The sequence below is a fragment of the Cotesia typhae genome, unplaced genomic scaffold (assembly GCF_013202065.1).
Source record: "Cotesia typhae breed Kobodo isofemale line unplaced genomic scaffold, CoteBio_Ctyphae scaffold_13, whole genome shotgun sequence".
NCBI lineage: Eukaryota > Metazoa > Arthropoda > Insecta > Hymenoptera > Braconidae > Cotesia > Cotesia typhae.
Window position 1 is genome coordinate 17,387,203 of NW_027423774.1, and position 19,422 is coordinate 17,406,624.

Sequence of the window (19,422 nt, forward strand, 5' to 3'; positions counted from 1 at the left end):
AACACTACAACTACCGAACTACCGGTTTCAATCTATTTGTCGAGCTTTCATCCGTTGTCGTTCGTACAGATTGATAGAAACGGATTGCTGGACTCTGTTGCCGACTATAACTAGATAACAAAGCTATTCCGGTAGCTATATACTTTATATGGTCCTCACACACACATCCACAAACTTGGTATGAGCAGCCTGGCATTAAAGCAACAAAAGAAAGCTTGTATAGATGACTTAAGCCAGCAACGAGTTTGCCAACTAAACAGGAGCTAAAAAAGATATCGCGGGAATTAGCGAATTGAAACCATCTCGAATCCCTCTATCTCGGAGAGTGCTTGCTAATTAATGGATAACATTTTTCTCGGTATGGGCATTTTGCTTGCTTTTTTCCAGCATCATTCAACATAATCCTGGATTAGATATCGAGAGAAACGGTTAGACCAATCATAGATAATTATACCTAAACGGCTTGATAGAATCGTTGCCAAATATTGACATGCTCTAACTTTACACATTCAGATATAACTTATGACCATTCAAATTTTGAATATTTGCGGGTAATACATCTATAAAATAATTGGATTTGCATTAAAATATTTTTTTTCTTTTTTTGTTATTCAGAAAAATGGTTTTTAAATTTCTAATTCTGTAAAAGAAATTAAAGAATAGGAAAAATTTTATTTTTAATTATCGCATTAGAAATTTATTTTTCAGTTTTTGATTTTATATTCGAGTTAAAGAATCATATAAATATTCTTAATCGCAACTTTTGTAACTTTAATATTTGAATTAAAAATTTTTAATTTTTGAAATTTTTGCATTAGAAAATTCGTAACTCTGATTTAAAGTCATGTATCATTTTATTCAATAGACATCAGATGATAGTGACAAAAAAAATCGTAAACTATTTTTTTTCACATCTTATTTAAATATAAATCGAAATATTGTTAGTAAAAAACAAAAAAATTTATATTTAAATAAATACAGAATTACTAAAAAAAAAAAAGAGAGATTCTATAAAAATGATAAATTTTTAATATTGAAAACTGATTGAAGAATTTATAAACTAAATAATATAAAAAAATCATTTATTAACAGTTAATGAAACTTATAAGACCTTAAAAAATCTGCTTATCAGTGAAGTTTTAAAGTTAATCAGACTAGTAGTTTTGAACTTATAAAAAGATTGAAAAGATTAAATTTTTCCTTGCGATTTTATCATACAAAAAGACAGTTAAATCTCTATTTTTTCTCAAAACAAATTGATTCTCTTCTCACCTAAAGGTATTATTCATTACTTGTTATTCTTTATTGTCGAAGTAGATCGAACAGTTGTTTCGATAGATCCACGACGATATGAACCAGACAATGCTGAAGAAAAATCGCAAAGGAAAATCTAAAACACCTCAAAAGAAATGGAATTCTTAGAATCGCGCGTTACGGAGACCACTTTTCCGAATGAGAGAAACTTCAAGGTGTTCGTGTGAGACGAATCTGCCAGAGGAAAATGCTGTTATCACTTGAAACATACTATAAACCGAGAGAAGCGGCGAGAAAGATTAGAATCTCCATCTCAGTTTTTCCCGTGTTTTCACAAATCCTAGGGGTATCGTTGAGAAAACGACTCAAGTCGATACAGCCAATCTTGTAGACTGTAGACCTCCCCTTCCCCCACAAAGAGTCTATTCTATATCCTCGAATTGCCATTACGTTGTTTGTCTGTGTGTTTCATAGTTGAATCGTCTATTCGAATGATATTTGAAAAACTTGCATGTGATAGGCACACATGGACACATGTGAATGTGTGAGACAAAATAGAGAAACGATAGAAAAGAGCAAAGTTTCTATCTATCAAATCGGACAGTACTCGTGAGCCGAGGAACGCGATATCCCAATCATAACCACATCATATTTTATTTTCATTTTGGTTATTTCATTCTTTTATTCAACTCGGTTTTATTTGGTATTCTTGGCCTCGATTGTTAGAGGGTGGATCCGACCCTCGTGCGTGAGCCTTAATTGCTTTTTCTTGCAGCCTTGATTACGCTACGTCAAGATGCTTGGCTATGATATTCCCATTACGCAAGACTGATGTATCTACCGGGATATCTTGACGTCAGCCTTCATCAACTCCTCTAAGATATCACTGACACAAAAAATCAGTCATTACCGACTGCCCTTCCATTAGGTAAATCCACCTTTGTATATGTCTATATCTGTATCTATTTGTTTCCCATCAGGATTCGATGACAAATGGATTTTTTTGCTACTCAACCGTTTCTTGGTTGCTGGGGCTTTAATCATTTAAGGATACCCGAAAAAAGCCACTAAAAACTTGATAACCCAAACCGTACGTACACTTGTAAATATACAGCGAGGACAGTGTAAAAAATTCGATGCTACTAGATTTTACTTCTATTATTATTATTTTATTCTGAAAAGCAAACTTTTCGACAAATACAGCTAGAATTGTTCGACAAGTTGGTACTCGAATTAGGTGAGCTTGTATCTTTTTCAGCAACATACGAAATTGGTATTCAGTGTGTAGTGGTACTCACTCGATTCCAGATCCGGTTATCTTATTTTTCGATATCATGTGAAAACTTTTCCACACAACAAGCTTTAGCATCAACGAGTTTTGTCACCAGCAAAAAAGCTTTTTACGTAGTATTTTGTTACACCAATCCACATTGTCTAGGAGCATTATTTTTGAGGCAACTGCAGGTTATTGGAGAATTAAATGTAAAGATAGGAAGAGTCATGATAACACTTTCATGACAAAATACACCGTAAAATTTCGTGTTCGGAGTGATTCTGATTGAATCTGGACTTCAATTTGGAACACATCCAAGTATGGAGTTCTTATACTAAAATCAATTTTTATTCGACTGAAACAAATTTTATGTGCCAAATTATTTTTTTTTCGTCGGTATAAAATGAATATACATAGTAGGGTGCTTTTTTTTTTTCAACTATTTTATTTTTTTCCGCAACTGATGTCATATGTTAGCATCGGCGCGGCCGTGTGATAAAAGTCGCGCGGAACCCTATTTCCAACATTAAATAAAAATGATTGTTTTTCAAGCTAGAATTCCAGGAGTCTCAATAAAAATATTGCGTTGGGACTCAAACACTGTATAAGAATATTCACAATACCAAGTATTGCAATATCATTGAAATTTACAAGTGTGGGACTCATACTTTTTTTTCAGTGTAATTTTTGCATACAATTTGTTTCCTCCTGTTAACTATATTTATTTTTTTTCAACTTTAATTATAGTTTAAATATAAAGAATGTTTACAAAAATACACAGAAAAAAAATTTACTTGAATTATTGAGTAAATATTTTTGAAAAACTTCATCTTCTTGGTTTGAGTAGAAAAATTCTTAAACTAAGAAAATTTTTTTGGTTTAATAAATTTTTCTTGATTCAAGAATTTTTCGTCTTGATTCAAGACAATGGAACTTTTCAAAATTATTTTCTTGGTTCAAGAATTTTTCACTTGATTCAAGTTAATTTTTTTTCTGTGTAGGCTAAAATTGAATTATTGCAAATATATTTTTTAATATAAATTATACTCACGGGACTAGCACCTATAGCAGTTTTTATGGAGTTTCTTTGATCTAAAACTGTGTTTTAGTGAAAAATGAAGTTGGTAGTTCGCCAAGTTGGTGTAAATAGCTGTGATGAAAAAGCTTTTCAATTATCTCGATTAGCTGATATTATGCAAAGTAGCTGTAACCTGCAGAGTTTTCGTATGTATGTATGTAAGTATGTAAGCATGAATATATGTGCAGCATAATATTTAACCTGGAGCCACTAGACGGGGATATTACAATCATCCAGTGAAACGTTATGCACTTTTCATACCATCTCTTCTCATCTCTCTCTTGCAAGCTCTGAAGATGAAGATGAAGATAAAGATGGAGATGGAGATGGAGAGTATAGGAGCACTTGAGCTTATGTAGCACAGTCCCTCGGTGTGCGAAGTGGGCGAAGTAGAGCATGGAGCTCATAGAAACAGAGGATAGAAAATATCTCGCCGACCATTATATTTTTCATTTCCCGGCAGGAGCAAACGAGATATATTCTTGGCATGGGTGCTTTTAAAGCCCGCGGCAGTAACCAACTCGTTACGCGATCCACACGACCTCCGACCACACCTAGCAGACAGTAACCTAGGGGTTGCACTCAGACTACCAATGAGTCTCAACGCCAGCATTCTGATTTTCAAGCTTTGCCATGTGTCTCACGCACACACGTGCTCTCCTGACTCTTCACTCCTTACTCCTTATTCCTGTCTCCTCTTATCTTGTGTTTAGTGCCCACGGGGATGCGTACCGTGCTGGTACAATCAGCCGTGAGATAGAAATACTTTCCTCAACAATCCCGACTAGCCTCATACTCTTACACTCTCATCTCGGGTTTCTTTATACGTTCAAATAACTTGCCCTTTACCTCCAAATTAACCTTCTTTAGTTATTTTTCGGTTAATATTCACTTAGACAATTTGGTGAAATTTAGTGTAAAAAAAACAAGTTTGGTAAATGTAAATGCAATGTAAATCCATGTGTTTTAAAAGTGACTACAAATGGGCATTTAACATGGGAAATTAAAACACGTGGAAGTATTTTGAAAGTGACTACACTGAGAAAAAAAAATTTTTTTATCCAGAAAAAAATTTCTTGGCTCAAAAATCGTTTAAAATAAATTTTGGTTTTTTGACGAAAGAATATCAAGAAAATTTTTTAACCAGAGCTTTGTTTGGACATTTCCGCTGAAATATCAAAATTTGGCCAGAAGTATCCAAAAAAAGCTTCTGTAAAAAATTCTCTGAATATCAAATAAATTCTTTACGCTCAAAATATGTCAGGAAGTTACATTTTGAAAGACCCTAAAAAATATTTATTTTTGTGACAAGAAAATTTTCTCAAGAGTAGTACTTTTTTTTTCTCAGTGTACAATGCTTCAAGATAGGAACAAAACATTTTATGTGTGTTTTGTTAAAACACTTGGATTTACAATGTGTGCATGATATGAGATTAAAAATTTTCTAGTCTATAATCCTGACAAATTATAATCGACGAATACCAAAATTGGTATTTTTAGCAATAAACAACAATAAAACGAATTATTTTAACAAACAAATGGCGCGTTAAGTCTTCGCTTTAAATAAATTCATTAACTTGGTGTAAAATTAGCATAATTAAATAAACATTAATGATCTGCCAGCGTTATTTATATGTAAATTTGATAGTATTCGCGTTCAGGTCTCGTTCGTTCACCAAAATAAGAGGTTGATGTACCAATTGGATTTTGTTGTGAGATTTAAATTAATGAATTTATACTTGTACACTGAAGCGGGACGAGCTCGTCATTTGGACAGTCGCCGAATATAAATGCATTAGTATGCGTGGCACGAAGCGCCCAATTACCAAAAACAACCCCAACAGATCGCACCCCCGAGCCGTTTTTACCTATGCGTTTCCGGAAACGAGTGATTTAGTTCCTCTAATGCGATACATATGCTTTTACAACCCAGTAGAGCTCTATCACTCGTAGATATTATTTTCTCGTCTAGACATCGAGCCTGTTGGTGGTATTTTTATTTTATTTTATTTTTGCACAACATAATACGTGGGTATTACTCGCGGAAGCTATTGTTAATGAACAATTTAAAATTTCCATCCATCTTTTACTTCATACAGGTCATGTTTCTGTTTTCGATATTATATTGCAGATTACATTCGATGTATGAACCGACATTGTTAGACTCCTATTTCTGCGTAATTAATTTGAATTACTATTTATTTATTTATACGCGGTTATTATTTATTTTGTCCGAAATTTTCGCTATCAGAAATACGATTATTCATCCATTGTTCAATTGTCTAATTGATCATACGATCCATTATATTGATAGGAAGCCAGATAATTGTTATCCTTGCTAATGATGCTGATGATGGTAATTAAATGTGTGGAAGTTAATCCGGCTGCTTTCATTTTTGAATATCGATCGTTTTAATTTACGAAATTCAAGCGAGGGATTGTTTTTAAAATAAATTGTTGGGCTCATTAACAATTTCGTTGACTCTCTGTTAGTTGGTTCTTTTGTAAAGTTAAAAAATGAATTATATTTAAAAAAAATTTTACGATCCAAGGAAATCATTTTGATCATTTTAAATCGAGCCCAAAAATTATTGAATTGAATTAAATCTTCTTAAACTAAGAGAAATTTTTTGCTTCAAAAATTAACTCTAAATTATCAATTTTGCAAAATAATTTTTTTGACTCAATTTTTTTTTTTTTTTAATTGAATAAATTTTTTTATCAGTGAAGAATGTAATAAATATTATATTGATCTTTGATTAATAAAATCATGAACAAATCTTTTTTTTTTTTTTTTTTTTTTTTAGTTATAATTAATAATAAATTTTTGTCATGATAAATTAAAAAAACAATTATAGATACTTGATTTAATTTTCCAGAATTTTATTCTTAGAACAAATAAATCTAAACTAATCAGTAAAAAAAACGGCAAATCTAATAGAATTTTGTACTTAAATAATTAATAGTTTTTACGTGATTTCCTTCAAAATAAAGTACCGATACAATGCTTCCTTTCCTCTTCCCCACGGTATTTTGTCACACAAAAAAAATTTTTGTGACGTCAATACAGGAAAACGCAAGTACAAATAAAAATGTTAAATCATTAAGACATATCTGTGTAAGAGGTTCCGAGTGTTTGTCTTGAGAAGTTTACGCTTCAAGAATAATGATAAACCTAAGATTACACGTATCAATAGTTTAGATCGTAGCAATTATAATATCAACCTTGAAAGTTATTCATTCTCCGTACCGGCGATTCTGCGCATCATTTTTTAATTCTAAGTTTCTAGTAATATCAACATTTATAAATATTTTTATTACTTCTTTCAAATTTACGGAAATAGATATTGTTTCTATTTATCCATTACTATTAAAAGACATAAAAATTTTATTGAAAAAAATAATATTGATAGGTGAAAATAAATAATAACTGATTAATTTAGTTTTAGAGATAATAATAATAATAATGTATACTGTTGAATAAATTTACAATCGTTAAACACAGAGTACATCTATTAATCAGGCAATTTATTTAAAAATAAAGTTGTTGTGTTCGACAATATAAATATAAAATCACACAAATTTCGTGTTATCTCATTTTAAATTTACACGAATGAGATTCGTCAATACAGTTATTTATTTCTGGTAATTTTTAATTCACGAGAAATTTATTTCATCGCTGTTAATATTCCAGGTTTATGGTTAGCTTCCGAGCAAGTTGTTGAACCCAAAATTTTTATTTTAAACTTTTACGATAAGAGACACATCCTTGCTTTTGTTAACGACATCGAAACAACGTATATTTTTTATTAACATAGTTTTATTTATATAAATATGACTCTTAAACTTTTATCACCACATCCGTTAGTGTTCGGAATGACATCGATACATTTCGTATAAATATCGAGACAATCAAAGATTTAACTAGTATAATCAAGTCTTGTTCAACTGGGTCAATAAATCGATAAATTTAAAGTAAACATGAAAACTATTGCTGTTTTATTTGCGAGTGCACTGATTGCATCGTTGTGTCTCGAATCGCGAGGTAAGTTTGCTTATTTGTAATTTAAGTTATAAATTAAAAAAATTTTTTTATTAACTATCTTTCATTCATTTTTTATGTAAAAGCTAATTGTTCGAATCCGAACGATCCCAATGGACCTAATGTTACCGTAGGTACCTCAATCCAGTGGGGTTGCGGTTTATTCACCTGCGAAAAAAACCAAGTTTGGTCAGGCTTAACGTAAGAAAATTTTAAGTGAAATTTTTTTTTTATTTCTACAATAAAATTTGTTTTGAAATTAGATGTGCTGAAAATCGCTGTCCTCACCCAAAATTTGCGCCCAGTTACAAGCTTTCAGAGTCATTCCCTGACTGCTGCCCGCCTCCGTCATGTTAGATGTTAGTTGTTAAATGTTGGATGCATTTAATTTTTTTTAATCAAAATTTTGTCTAGATTGTTAAAATTTTTATAAAAAATCTTGTCTATCACATTATAAATTTATGTTAATTAAAAAATTAATTTTTGGTTGTAAAAAATAAATATCTGGATCACTGAATTGTGTTTTTTTTTATCTATAGAATAATGACCAAAAAAAGTTTCTGAAAATCGAGAAAAGAAAAATAAAAATAGTAAAATTTCTTGAAAATTTATGAAAATGCCAAAAAATACGATAGTATATTAAAATATTTCTCTGGGCAGTTTGAGTAAATTTTTTTTATATCGCCAGAAAAATTCAAGGTTACTGATAATTTTTGTAGTAAATTTTATGTTCATAAAAAGTTATAAAACTAATAAATTTTATGTTCATGAAAAGTTGTAAAGTGTTTTTGAAGTTTAAGGAAAAATTTGTGGCTTACACTTTTATAGCCGTAGATAATAATTTATAGTTGCAAAAATAATAGTTTTATTTAAACAAAAAATATTTTACGCAGTTAGGTTTTTTAAATTTTCTTTGCAATTAATTACCTAAAATTAAAACATTCTTTTAAAGTTCTAAAGATAAGTTACGTATTAAATTTTGTTAATTATTACTGAATTATGGAAAAATTGTCGTTAATTGTTCATAAAACTCATGGGCAAGACTTGAGAATTCGTTATTAGAACATAGTCGTGACGAAATCGGCGGGGGTTTAGCTTAGAAAGTTCGTCATCTATAAGTATTCAGATTCAAGTGTTGAGAACTCAGTTTTTCAGGTATTTCCAAGCTATTAAGAATTTGAGAATCACAATGAAATTTTATCGTGAATTATTTTTGTGTGTTATAGCAATTTTGTGGGTCGAAGTCAGAGGTAAGTATTTTTAATAATTTAATTATTAATTGCAAATTTTTGATTCTGTATTATTCTTTTAAGCCAATTGTTCATCTTTGGAGAATTCAGCTTTAGAAAATGCTGTGGAAGAAGGTTCTGTATTTTATATAGATCTACATTGTACCAAGTATACTTGTCAAAATGGTCAATACAGTCGTGCAACGTAAGATTTAATTATTAAATTTTAAATTAATACTTTGTAAGTTCAAGGTAGTGTACTCATAAATGTAAAATTTTAAGTTTTCGAGATTTGAAATATATGGAATAAAATATTTATAAGCTAGGAAAAATTCATTTGTTTAAATTTATTAAACAAATTTTGAAAATTATTAAAACTTATTTTCTTAGTTTTATATAAAAAATAAATGTTAATATTAAAAAAAATTGCATAGTAAGAGAGAGTTCGTGAAAAAGACAGCACTAACGAGTAAAAAAGAAAGCAAAAGAATTATGAGTCATGAGTGAACTACCTTAAACAGGTTTTTAATTATACATAATATGACAATATCAAACGAATACAGATATTTGAAATCTTCGATAATTTTACATCACTAAAAAATTTGATTTATATTTTTTTTGTATTAGGTGTTCATTACCTCAATGTAAAGATAATGTCATGCCTATAATGGATCATACAAAACGTTACCCAGATTGTTGTCCAGTTTGTCCAGAAATCAGTAAAAATAATTCCGCAGATCGTCTTCATAAGTAAAAACTAATCCTGTAGAAAATTGTAAGATAACACATCAGAAAAATATAATAATATTGTACAGTGGTAATTGACACAATAAAAACTTTATAGGATTCAAATATTTATTTTCTTTATCGAAATACATAATTAATAATGTCAGGTTTTGTTTCTTCTAGATTATTACTTTTTTAAATGTTATTTTTTGCTGTATTGTTATTAAATTGTATACGTTAAAAAATTATGAGTCATTTTATACGAAAATCGTGTATGACGATACGTGATGACGATATATTTTTGTATAGTTTATAAATATCGCATAATGTATTGTTACACACAAAATTTATACATAAAATTTTTATGATACCATGACGGAAAATTTTTTACTGTGTAATAAATGTCAAAAATTAATTATTAAAATTACGATTTTACTGTTTAAAATTGTATTTATTATCCATTAATTATTAATTAATATAGTTCATTTTTTTCTGTGTAAATTAGAAATAGAAATAGAGAACTTACTTCTAAATTTAAAATTTTAATTTTTACTATCATCTTTTCATTCCAACTATTAATCTTTCGAGTTTTGCGTACTCGAGCTTTTTTAATTTCTTGTTACAATTAATTACCAGAAAAAATTTTTTTTACAATTAATTACCAATAAAGAAAAAATCTGTGATGAATAAAGTAATTTATCAAACGAGGAAAAAAATTATCGGTATTTGCAATGGTAAAGAGACTGAATTAACAAAGTATCGATAAATATTTTTAATAATGAAGATAAAATCATCGTTGATCATTAAACTGAGAGAAATCGGTAATTAATTACCAATATGGTTTATTTGCAAAGCTTGAGATAACAATCCAGTAATTGTTTTATAACTTTGCAGAATTAAATTCAGCAGTTTGTCGGCTATAAATATTCGTAAGGAGGTACTGGAAAATCAGTGTGTAACACAATTTCAAGCTGATTGTGAACTTTTTTTGTAATTTAAATATTAAAATGAAAACTTGCGTTTTGTTTTTGTGTATTGTGTCACTTTTGTGGATCGAAGTCAATGGTAAGTATATTTAATAATTTATTTTAATAATTAATTTGAATTTTATAATTTTGTGTTTTTATTTGAAGCTAACTGCCCGTCTTTTGACAATCCGAAGGGACCTAAAACCGTGAAAGAGGGCACTGTGAAGTATCAAAAATGTTCCAAATTTATTTGTCGAGAAGGAAAATGGGGTGGTGTCGGGTAAAATTTACTATCTGATTTTTAAATAGATTTTTGAATCAGTATTTAATTATTAATAAATAGTAATTTCATATGAACTAAGTAAAAATCCCGATAGGTTTTAACTACCGGAATTTTTGTTTACAAATATTTCAAGGTAAAACACAATGCTATTTATAATTGGTTCAGTTTAATAGCGGGTTTTTTATGTCAAAGATAACTGACAAATTAAAAATCTATTTCGAGACTTTTTTTCTTTTCATAATTTCGTCACTAAAATTATTTATTTATCTTTATTTTTTTTTAATCAGATGCGCAGAATCTCGCTGTGAAGGACAAACTGGAGAAACACCGTACAATTATTCAAAACCTTATCCAGAGTGTTGTCCTCAACCAATTTGCCCTAAGAAATAGTAAAAATCATTATACAGCACAACTTCTTAGGAATATACTTATTCATACAGTAAATTGTATGCTCAAAACTTTATAAAAAATTTATGGAATTCAAATTTTTAATTAAAAAGATATTTTCTTTTCTGATTAACTAATTTTCTTTATTTATATTTTTATACAATTCAAGCGCATTATTACATTAATTATTTTTTTACTTGATTCTTTTCTTAAAAAATATGAACGTCATAAAAATTTTCGGTTAAGAAGGGCTCAAAATTTTTTTCTTTGTGGGTTTCGCTTCAAAAAATTAATTACATAAATTTCAGGATAGAAAATCGTTTAAGTTAAAAAAGGGATTAAAAGTCAACAGATATAAAAATACGTTGTTCTTATAGAGAAATGGGTACTTGTGTTCATAAATCAACGAAAATAAATATGCTAAACGATTTTTTCATCAATAAAATAGTAGATACTTGTAACAATTTGTTTGCATAATAATAATAAAATAATACTGAAATTACTAGACTATTGACAATTACATTCAACTTTTAAAATAAATAATATTATTCAAAAAAATATATGTTTAAAAATTCGGATTTAAAATTTTTTTGATTTCGGCATATGGAATTATTTCATTTAATATTTTTTCTTAATAATTGAGTTGTTAGAAAAATCTAAAAAATTGTCAAATGTCAGTTAATTTCAGTATTATCTCATAAAAATACTTTCTACTGATTTATTCCAGAGAGAAAATTTAAATTAATCTTCTTTTATTGAAGAAAAGCCTACTAAAATAAGTCATGTGATTATTTTCATCGCTTTAACCTAAAGTTTACACGTTATCAAATTAATTCTTATGATAAATTAATAAAATTTGCATTTTCAAAAACAACACCAGTATTTGTATTTGTAATATAACAAAAAAAGTTATTGGTGTCATTGGACATTGATCAGCTGTCAACATAATGATATATCTGCTTAACTAAAATTAGGTCAATATTATTGATAATATCATTAATATCAGTAATTTATTATACAATAAAAAAATTTGATCCTTCAATTTTTTTACGAATAGGATTAAAATTTTTTTTCATTACTTATTATTATTATTATTATTATTATTATTATTATTATTATTATTATTATTATTATTATTATTATTATTATTATTATTATTATTATTATTATTATTATTATTATTATTATTATTATTATTATTATTATTATTATTATTATTATTATTATTATTACTATCAATTTTCTCAACTGACAGATTGAATTTTTGTACCCGTTGAATATTTTGTAAATACACCATGTCAATATTGCTCAAGCGGACCTTGTTTATTCATTTTAACAACCGGTAAAAAAAGAATTTATATTATATTATACGACACACTATTTAATTTAGTATCAAGCTGGTAATTAAGTCTCGTGGACTTTAAATTTATATTTAACAGTTCTGTGATAAGATATAGTCTGTTTGCGAGGCTAGAGATGAGGACTATTAATTTGCTTAAAAATTTACCGTGACGAAATTGACGAGAGTGGGCTTAGGAAGTATCAGCTATAAATATTCGGACTCAAGTGCTAAAGAATCATTCTTCGAAATAATTCCAACCAAGTCGCAAATATTTTTTTTGTTATTTGTGTTTTGAAAATGAAAACTTTTATTTTATTTGTGTGTGTCTTCGCGTTCTTCTGGGTCGAAGCCAACGGTAAGTATTTTTAATAATTTAATTAATTTATAATAGTTTTAATTTTTTTAATTAATGTTTTTGTTTGAAGCCGATTGTCCGCCGTTTAATGACCCGCAAGAAGAAACTGTACCGGAAGGTAAAACATTCGATAAAAACTGCGTTCAGTACACATGTAAAGATGGTGGATACTTCGCAACAGGGTAAGATTTATTAATTTTTCATTTTTGAAGTGTTTATTTTTTTTGACATTTTATTATAATTTATTTCATTATCTATTTAATTAAGAGAATAAGCAAAATTTTGTGGCCAGTGTATTTATATGATAAAATGGATTTTTTTAGAGAAATTGAGTGTCATTGCAAAGGTCTTGAATTGAATTTGTGCCTTTTCAAGGTTTCATAATATTCTCACTAATAGTCAATTTATGATGATAAGTATTTAGGCTGCATTAAAAAAAACTCTATCTGTAGATGCATAGTTAAGAAATGACCTTGTATTTTGTGAAATATTGACATTTTTAAAGATATAAGCTCATCCCGATATTACACTCATCGATACCTTTCATTTGAGTACCCACATCAATTTTTCATATATTTTATATATTTATATACATGAATATATCAAAAATATTTCAAAATGCATGTGGGTACTCAAATAAAAGGTCTCGATGAGTGTAACAGAGGGATGAGCTTATAACTTTAAAAATGTCAATAATTAAAAAAGTGCAGTGCAATTTAACAAAAGATATTATTTAATGAAGCAAAATTTTATTTATTTATAATTTATAATTCACGGCAGTCACATAGTGACTGTAAGGTTAATAGTATTTTTTAGAATTTTTAATTTTTTGGTAGTTTATCAATTATCCTTAATAAAATGGTTATTTTAATTATTACAATAATATGATAGGGACTCTTTAAAAAATAAGTCATTTAATCTAGATGCAATACTGATTTTTTAAAGAATGAATAGTTATCCAGAAATAAACTTTAATTTTTAAAAAATAAGCAATGATTTGATGAATTGATTCAGTCGTTGATTTTTAGAAAAAAAATCAGAATTTCATAAATCAAAATTACTTATGTTTATGGGGAAAAAAAAAAAAAAAAAAAAAAAAAAACTACCGAATTTTTAAAAGTTAATAGAATTATCATTTTTTATAATTACCCATTTATAGACTTCCCAATTTCATTTGCATATCAATATATAGCAGAAAATTAAAAATCACTCCCTCTGTTATTATAAAGTGTTGAAATAATTCTAAGTACTAAAAAAATTCAACAGCTAAAAAAATAATTTTTCTGATCTCAATAATCAATTTTTATTTACCATACATTAATTTTTTAATAGACTTCCTAATTTATATAAAAGTAATATAACATGATGAATAAATAAAAAATTAGAGATTAATTTAATTATCGGGAATTTTGTTCAAACTCATACACGGAAAAATATGTAATTGAAATTTATTCCTCCCTAATGAGGTTTTTTAAAAATTTTTTTAAATGATTAAAGATAACGAATATTGCCGATAGTTATTAAAATTGAGGACATAAAACAATATTAATTTTTTCAATTGTTTTTCCAGATGCTCTGAATCTCGATGCCAGAATCAAACCGGATCGACAGATTACAATTTCTCATTAAGTTTTCCAGAATGTTGTCCTCAACCAATTTGCCCTGAAAACTGATTACACACTGCCTATTTTAGGACGAACCTCTTCCCAAAATGAATTGTATCTTAAAAAATCTGAAAAATAAAATAATATATAAAATTAAAAATCATAAAATTATAATCAACGCGATAAAAATGCTTTAAACCCGCAAAATATTTCTGTTTACTTTAGTCATTAATTCTATGTTTATAAATGATTATTATCTTGTACATAATAAATTCATTAAATCAGATAAGAGATAATAAAATCCGAACAAAAACAGTTTCACTGTAAAAAAATCGTGCCAAGTCCACGTTCATAAGACTATTAAGAAAAAAAAAATTTTATTTCTTTACAAAAAGATATAAAATAAAAAATTAAAAAATCCAAGTAACCGATATGGTTGTATATGATTTTCGAAAATTAAAAAAAAATTTTTGTAAATTTAAAAATTAAAAGAAACAATTTTGGAACGTATTTAGTGTGCGTAGTTACGAAATATTTCACTTTTTATGAAATTCCTAAATTGTATCTACTAGTGCACTTAAAAAAAATTCAAGTACACAATAACGCACACCAAGTACGTTCCAAAATTGTTTCTTTTAATTTTTAAATTTACAAAAATTTTTTTAATTTTCGAAAATCATATACAACCATATCGGTTACTTGGATTTTTTAATTTTTTATTTTATATCTTTTTGTAAAGAATTAAAATTTTTTTTTCTTAATAGTCTTATGAACGTGGACTTGGCACGATTTTTTTACAGTGAAACTGTTTTTGTTCGGATTTCAGTTTTTTTGTAATTATAATAAAATTGACAATTTTAATTTAATACATTTCCGGTGGCAAACTATCCCCTTTAAGCTATAGTTCATGTAAAAGTTATTCTTGCGCCGCCTGGCGTGTGTAATTGCAAGCTGTCAAATATATTTTTTTCACTGTAGTTTTCCATCTATCATAAGATTAGCATGCATCGTTATATTATTTAGTCTCTGGCCGTCCGCTTTTTACATAAGAAAAAAGTTAAAATCTAAAAATCTGGGTCGCTATAGTTTGTGCTGATTATTTTTAATAATTTTAAATAAAAATTATAAAGATAATTGTTAATAATCAAGTAATACGCGTAATAAAAAGCATGAACTACTATTATAAAATATCATATAAAAAAAAAATCAAATTAAATTTGAAAAAAAAATTGTAACCTCAAAAAACCGTTCTGCTTACGGTATATACACACTCGGTAGTCTGGCTTGAGAACGGAACTTGGCGCCAGATTCTACCGAATCTGTTGATAAATAAAATATTCTTAAGGAAATCATTGGATGTCAGAAACTCCAGATTTATATTTACTAGCTTAACGATATGTATGTTAATAAGTTTTTAACACCAATGTTAAATGTAGTTCGTGTAGAATTAATAATGCCGTCTATGAAACTTGAATTAAGATTAAAATCGTCTTGACATCAACAATCAGATGAATAAATTACCCACTGTATAAATACCTAGCTCGCGAAAATTTAATCAGTCACTACTCAGACGCTTGCGAATTTCCTTCTATTCTATTCTATTCTATTCTATTGTTAACAATCTCTTGAATTAAAAATGAAAGCGTTCTTTATTTTTCTCTGCGTTTTCGTCTGTTTGTGGATCCAAGCTAATGGTGAATATTTGAACATGAACGCACAAATTATTGACACCTTTTTTTTTTCAATATTTTTTTTCATAAAAATCATACAAATTTTTTACATTATTTTAATTTTAAAAAATTAATGTCAAAAAAAAATAACGGATATTATTCATTAGAAAATATTAAAAGAATACTTTGAATATTTAATAAATAATTTTTTATTTTACATCAATAATGTGATTAAAAATATGTCAGTAATTAAAACTAATCATTACATTTAATGAATTAATATTGAAATTGATTAGCAGAAGGATGAACTAAACACATTGTAAAAAATTGATTGAAATTTAAATAATATAAAAAAAATATGCAGTCAATAATTGGTGCTTTTGATTTTGCTTCTCCAATTTTTCAATTCTAATTACTTAAACAATCTATTTTGACAATTAGCCAATTGTGTAAGTTTGAACAAAAAAGAAGAAGGGGAGAAAATGTACGAAGCCGGTCAGACGATGATCCAACGATGCGCGGAATTTACTTGCCACGAGGATGGCTCATGGACTTCTCTTGGGTAAATAAAATAATTAAGGCTAATTGAAATCTTAAAATAATCTCAAAACTTGATGGAAAAAAGCTCTGTTAAAATTACCGAAAAACTTTTAATCTTGTAGTTATATTCCTATTAACTAACAGCCAATTTTTTCTTTTTCTCGCGTCGCACTCACTGCAAGAAACGGTACTATTCTTGTTGCACTTTTGATTATAAAGCTATTGCAGTTTTGTATTTTTTTTTTTTTTTTAACAAATGAGAATTTCGAAAAAAACGTAGCTCTGCTACGAAATAGATAATTAAAAAATCTATTACGTGGCAGAGCCTTTTTTTTTTTAATTCTTCTTTGTCGAGGAGAGAAATATAAAGCTGCAATCGTAGGGACCGGCTGTTAATATGTAATTGTCAAATTCAAATTTTTAGAAATAAAATTCTTGTAATTTTATTATATATAATTTCTATATATATATATATATATATATATATATATATATATATATACAGAAAAAAAATATTCTTGAATCAAGTATATAATTTTGAAGAACTTAATCTTCTTGATTTGAGTAGATAAACTCTTGAACTAATAAATTTTTCTTGATTTAAGGAAATTTTACTTGATTTAAAAATTTTTTGTCTTGATTTAAGACATTTACCCTCTCCAAAATTATTTTCTTGATTAAAGAATTTTTCTCTAGAATCAAGTTAATTTTTTTTTCAGTGTATAATTATATGTAATTTCTTTCGCGTGATATTTAGATGTGGCGTATGGCAGTGTATAGATGCTGTCGGGTACCAGGACTACGATTACTCGAAACCGTATCCAGAATGCTGTCCTCACCCGATCTGTAAATCAGACCTTAAAAATTAAGGATTTTATCTTCAAGATAGATACTACGCCGGAATTGAAGCAAACTTGATTGATGAGTTTTAACGAGTTAATACTCAATTAACAGTTATTTTAAACACTAATTTAAATTTGTTATTTACATAATAAAATTTATTTTAAAAAAATGTTTACTTTGTTATTTCCTTGAAGTTTTGTTTTCATATTATTTTTTTTTTTTTCAAATAATATTGGAATGGATAGGACAGAAGTCGAATTTATTATTGCGTCATATTTTTAATATATTATTCCGAAATAAAGACCATTTAATTAAAGTTAGGACAACCAGACCTGTTGTCGAGTTAGCCGTGAATTTTACTTGTTAAATAAACTGACGATAAAAATTTTTGTAAGTCTTTTTGTTTGCTTTGTTTTATACTAGTGTGATAAATCACATTGTTGGACCAAATTGGGGACACAGGCTACGATTATTTGAAACCGTTTCCTGAATACTGTCCTAGACCGAAATGTAAATCAGATGTAGAAAAAAAAAATTGAAGAAGCGATCATTAAAAATTTTCAGACTTTAAACACGAATGCAATTTTTATAAATAAAATTAAACTGTTCGTAAAGCAAAATTACGATTTGTGGCCATGATATAAAATAATAAATAAAAATAAAATTTTTTATTAACAATAAATTGTAACTCATCTTAAAGTTTTGTGTTGACGATATAAATTTTATAAATTCTACAATTTTGATTAAATTTATTCTATCGTTTCTATCCCGCCATTGCGTCATGCGCGGAATACATTAACTCCCTCGTATAAATGTTAGGTGAGTAAGAGTTTGAACAACCAGAATAACAGTTGTCAGTAGTTTTACTTGCCAAGCTAATAAAAATGAAAATTTTTGTTAGTTTTTTTGTTTTTTTGATTGTAGCTTGTTTTTGGAATAAAGCCAAAGGTGAGCATTGTTCTTCATTATTATTATTATTATTATTATTATTGATAATAACTTAAGTTCAGTTTAGTTTCTTTTTTTCGACAAATTATATCTAATAATAATATCTTTTAAACAATCAATAGCTGACTACATGTGGGTTAGGGTGGGTCAAAAAAATCGAATAATTTATTTTTGATTTTATACTCTGAAAAATAGGTTCGTAGACACCTAAAAAGAATTCTCTCCAAGTATAAGCTCTTAATTATAACGGGAAGGTCCTCCGCTTTGCGGGTTTCTATTTTTTTCGAATAATCAGATAAAAAAATTTATATCTCGCTTCCAACTGCTTGGAAAAATATTCCGTGGCATAGATTTTGTGAGAAATTGAATGCTTTACAAAAAGGTCTCTTATGACTTTTTCAAAAACTCAACCGATTAAAAGATATTCATAGTTGAAGTTTGGCTATTTTAAGGAAAATATTCGTTTTTATTATGAATTTTATAAGTCGATGAAAAAAATTATTTCGGATTGCGGAACTCATGATTTTGTAGGAAATTTACTGCTCTACAAAAATGGTCTCTTATGATTTTTTGATTAAGTGAAGCCGTTACGAGATATTCATCGTCAAACATTAACGAATATCAATATTTCCAGTTTTTGATCAATAATTCGATAAATTTTAATTTAAACTATGAGTTTCAGGAAAATTTACATAAATTTGAGTTTCGATCGATAAAGAAATGTTATAAACAATTTTTTTAATATTGTTTTCAGTCTTGAGCTTGTTTGATTGCATTAAAACAAGAAATTAGAGCATTTTTTTCGACATATAGCCAATGATTAGTTTAATTTGAAGTGAATGACATATTTCTTTGTCAAATTTAATATGAAAAGTATTGA

The 19,422-nt window shown here is 27.6% G+C and overlaps 5 protein-coding genes across 9 annotated transcripts in view; 4 read left to right on the forward strand and 1 right to left on the reverse strand.

Annotated features, from left to right (window-relative positions):
- The window catches only part of LOC141534225 (uncharacterized), a 138,614-nt gene that overhangs the window by 31,984 nt on the left and 87,208 nt on the right, over positions 1 to 19,422 (forward strand). The window contains exons 4-6 of one of the 5 annotated variants that reach the window (XM_074253437.1): positions 7,300 to 7,650; positions 7,734 to 7,848; positions 7,911 to 8,164. The exons of 2 other annotated variants lie outside the window; for them this stretch is intronic. In XM_074253437.1, the coding sequence (XP_074109538.1) occupies positions 7,587 to 7,650; positions 7,734 to 7,848; positions 7,911 to 8,004 (273 nt within the window). In that variant the 5' untranslated portion in view covers positions 7,300 to 7,586 and the 3' untranslated portion in view covers positions 8,005 to 8,164. Of the gene's footprint in view, positions 1 to 5,919; positions 6,190 to 7,299; positions 7,651 to 7,733; positions 7,849 to 7,910; positions 8,165 to 19,422 lie in introns of those variants that run through there. 2 more of the 5 variants (XM_074253438.1, XM_074253441.1) reach the window with 2 other exon arrangements.
- Positions 8,743 to 9,728, forward strand: LOC141534785 (uncharacterized). The gene is made up of 3 exons (XM_074254360.1): positions 8,743 to 8,897; positions 8,961 to 9,081; positions 9,504 to 9,728. Exons 1-3 carry the CDS (start codon positions 8,837 to 8,839, stop codon positions 9,628 to 9,630), a joined length of 309 nt encoding a protein of 102 aa, XP_074110461.1. The 5' UTR covers positions 8,743 to 8,836; the 3' UTR covers positions 9,631 to 9,728.
- On the forward strand, positions 12,777 to 14,715 carry LOC141534224 (uncharacterized). Its single transcript, XM_074253436.1, has 3 exons — positions 12,777 to 12,937; positions 13,008 to 13,119; positions 14,508 to 14,715. The coding sequence occupies exons 1-3, from the start codon at positions 12,880 to 12,882 to the stop codon at positions 14,608 to 14,610; spliced, it is 273 nt and encodes a 90-aa protein (XP_074109537.1). The 5' UTR covers positions 12,777 to 12,879; the 3' UTR covers positions 14,611 to 14,715.
- Positions 14,593 to 19,422, reverse strand: part of LOC141534222 (carbonic anhydrase 3-like) — a 28,255-nt gene continuing 23,425 nt past the window's right edge. The window contains exon 7 of the mRNA XM_074253433.1: positions 14,593 to 14,669. The gene's annotated coding sequence lies outside the window, so the exon portion shown is untranslated. The remainder of the gene's footprint in view (positions 14,670 to 19,422) is intronic.
- LOC141534591 (uncharacterized) lies at positions 16,081 to 18,331 on the forward strand. The gene is made up of 3 exons (XM_074254022.1): positions 16,081 to 16,235; positions 16,653 to 16,773; positions 17,509 to 18,331. Exons 1-3 carry the CDS (start codon positions 16,178 to 16,180, stop codon positions 17,618 to 17,620), a joined length of 291 nt encoding a protein of 96 aa, XP_074110123.1. The 5' UTR covers positions 16,081 to 16,177; the 3' UTR covers positions 17,621 to 18,331.

Coding starts and splice junctions, on each gene's coding strand:
- LOC141534591 (XM_074254022.1), top strand. CDS start 16,178: ATGAAAGCGTTCTTTATTTTTCTCTGCGTTTTCGTCTGTTTGTGGATC. Junction 16,236..16,652: donor TTTGTGGATCCAAGCTAATG/GTGAATATTTGA, acceptor TTTGACAATTAG/CCAATTGTGTAAGTTTGAAC. Junction 16,774..17,508: donor GGCTCATGGACTTCTCTTGG/GTAAATAAAATA, acceptor CGTGATATTTAG/ATGTGGCGTATGGCAGTGTA.
- LOC141534785 (XM_074254360.1), top strand. CDS start 8,837: ATGAAATTTTATCGTGAATTATTTTTGTGTGTTATAGCAATTTTGTGG. Junction 8,898..8,960: donor TTTGTGGGTCGAAGTCAGAG/GTAAGTATTTTT, acceptor TATTCTTTTAAG/CCAATTGTTCATCTTTGGAG. Junction 9,082..9,503: donor GGTCAATACAGTCGTGCAAC/GTAAGATTTAAT, acceptor TTTTTGTATTAG/GTGTTCATTACCTCAATGTA.
- LOC141534224 (XM_074253436.1), top strand. CDS start 12,880: ATGAAAACTTTTATTTTATTTGTGTGTGTCTTCGCGTTCTTCTGGGTC. Junction 12,938..13,007: donor CTTCTGGGTCGAAGCCAACG/GTAAGTATTTTT, acceptor TTTTGTTTGAAG/CCGATTGTCCGCCGTTTAAT. Junction 13,120..14,507: donor GGTGGATACTTCGCAACAGG/GTAAGATTTATT, acceptor TTGTTTTTCCAG/ATGCTCTGAATCTCGATGCC.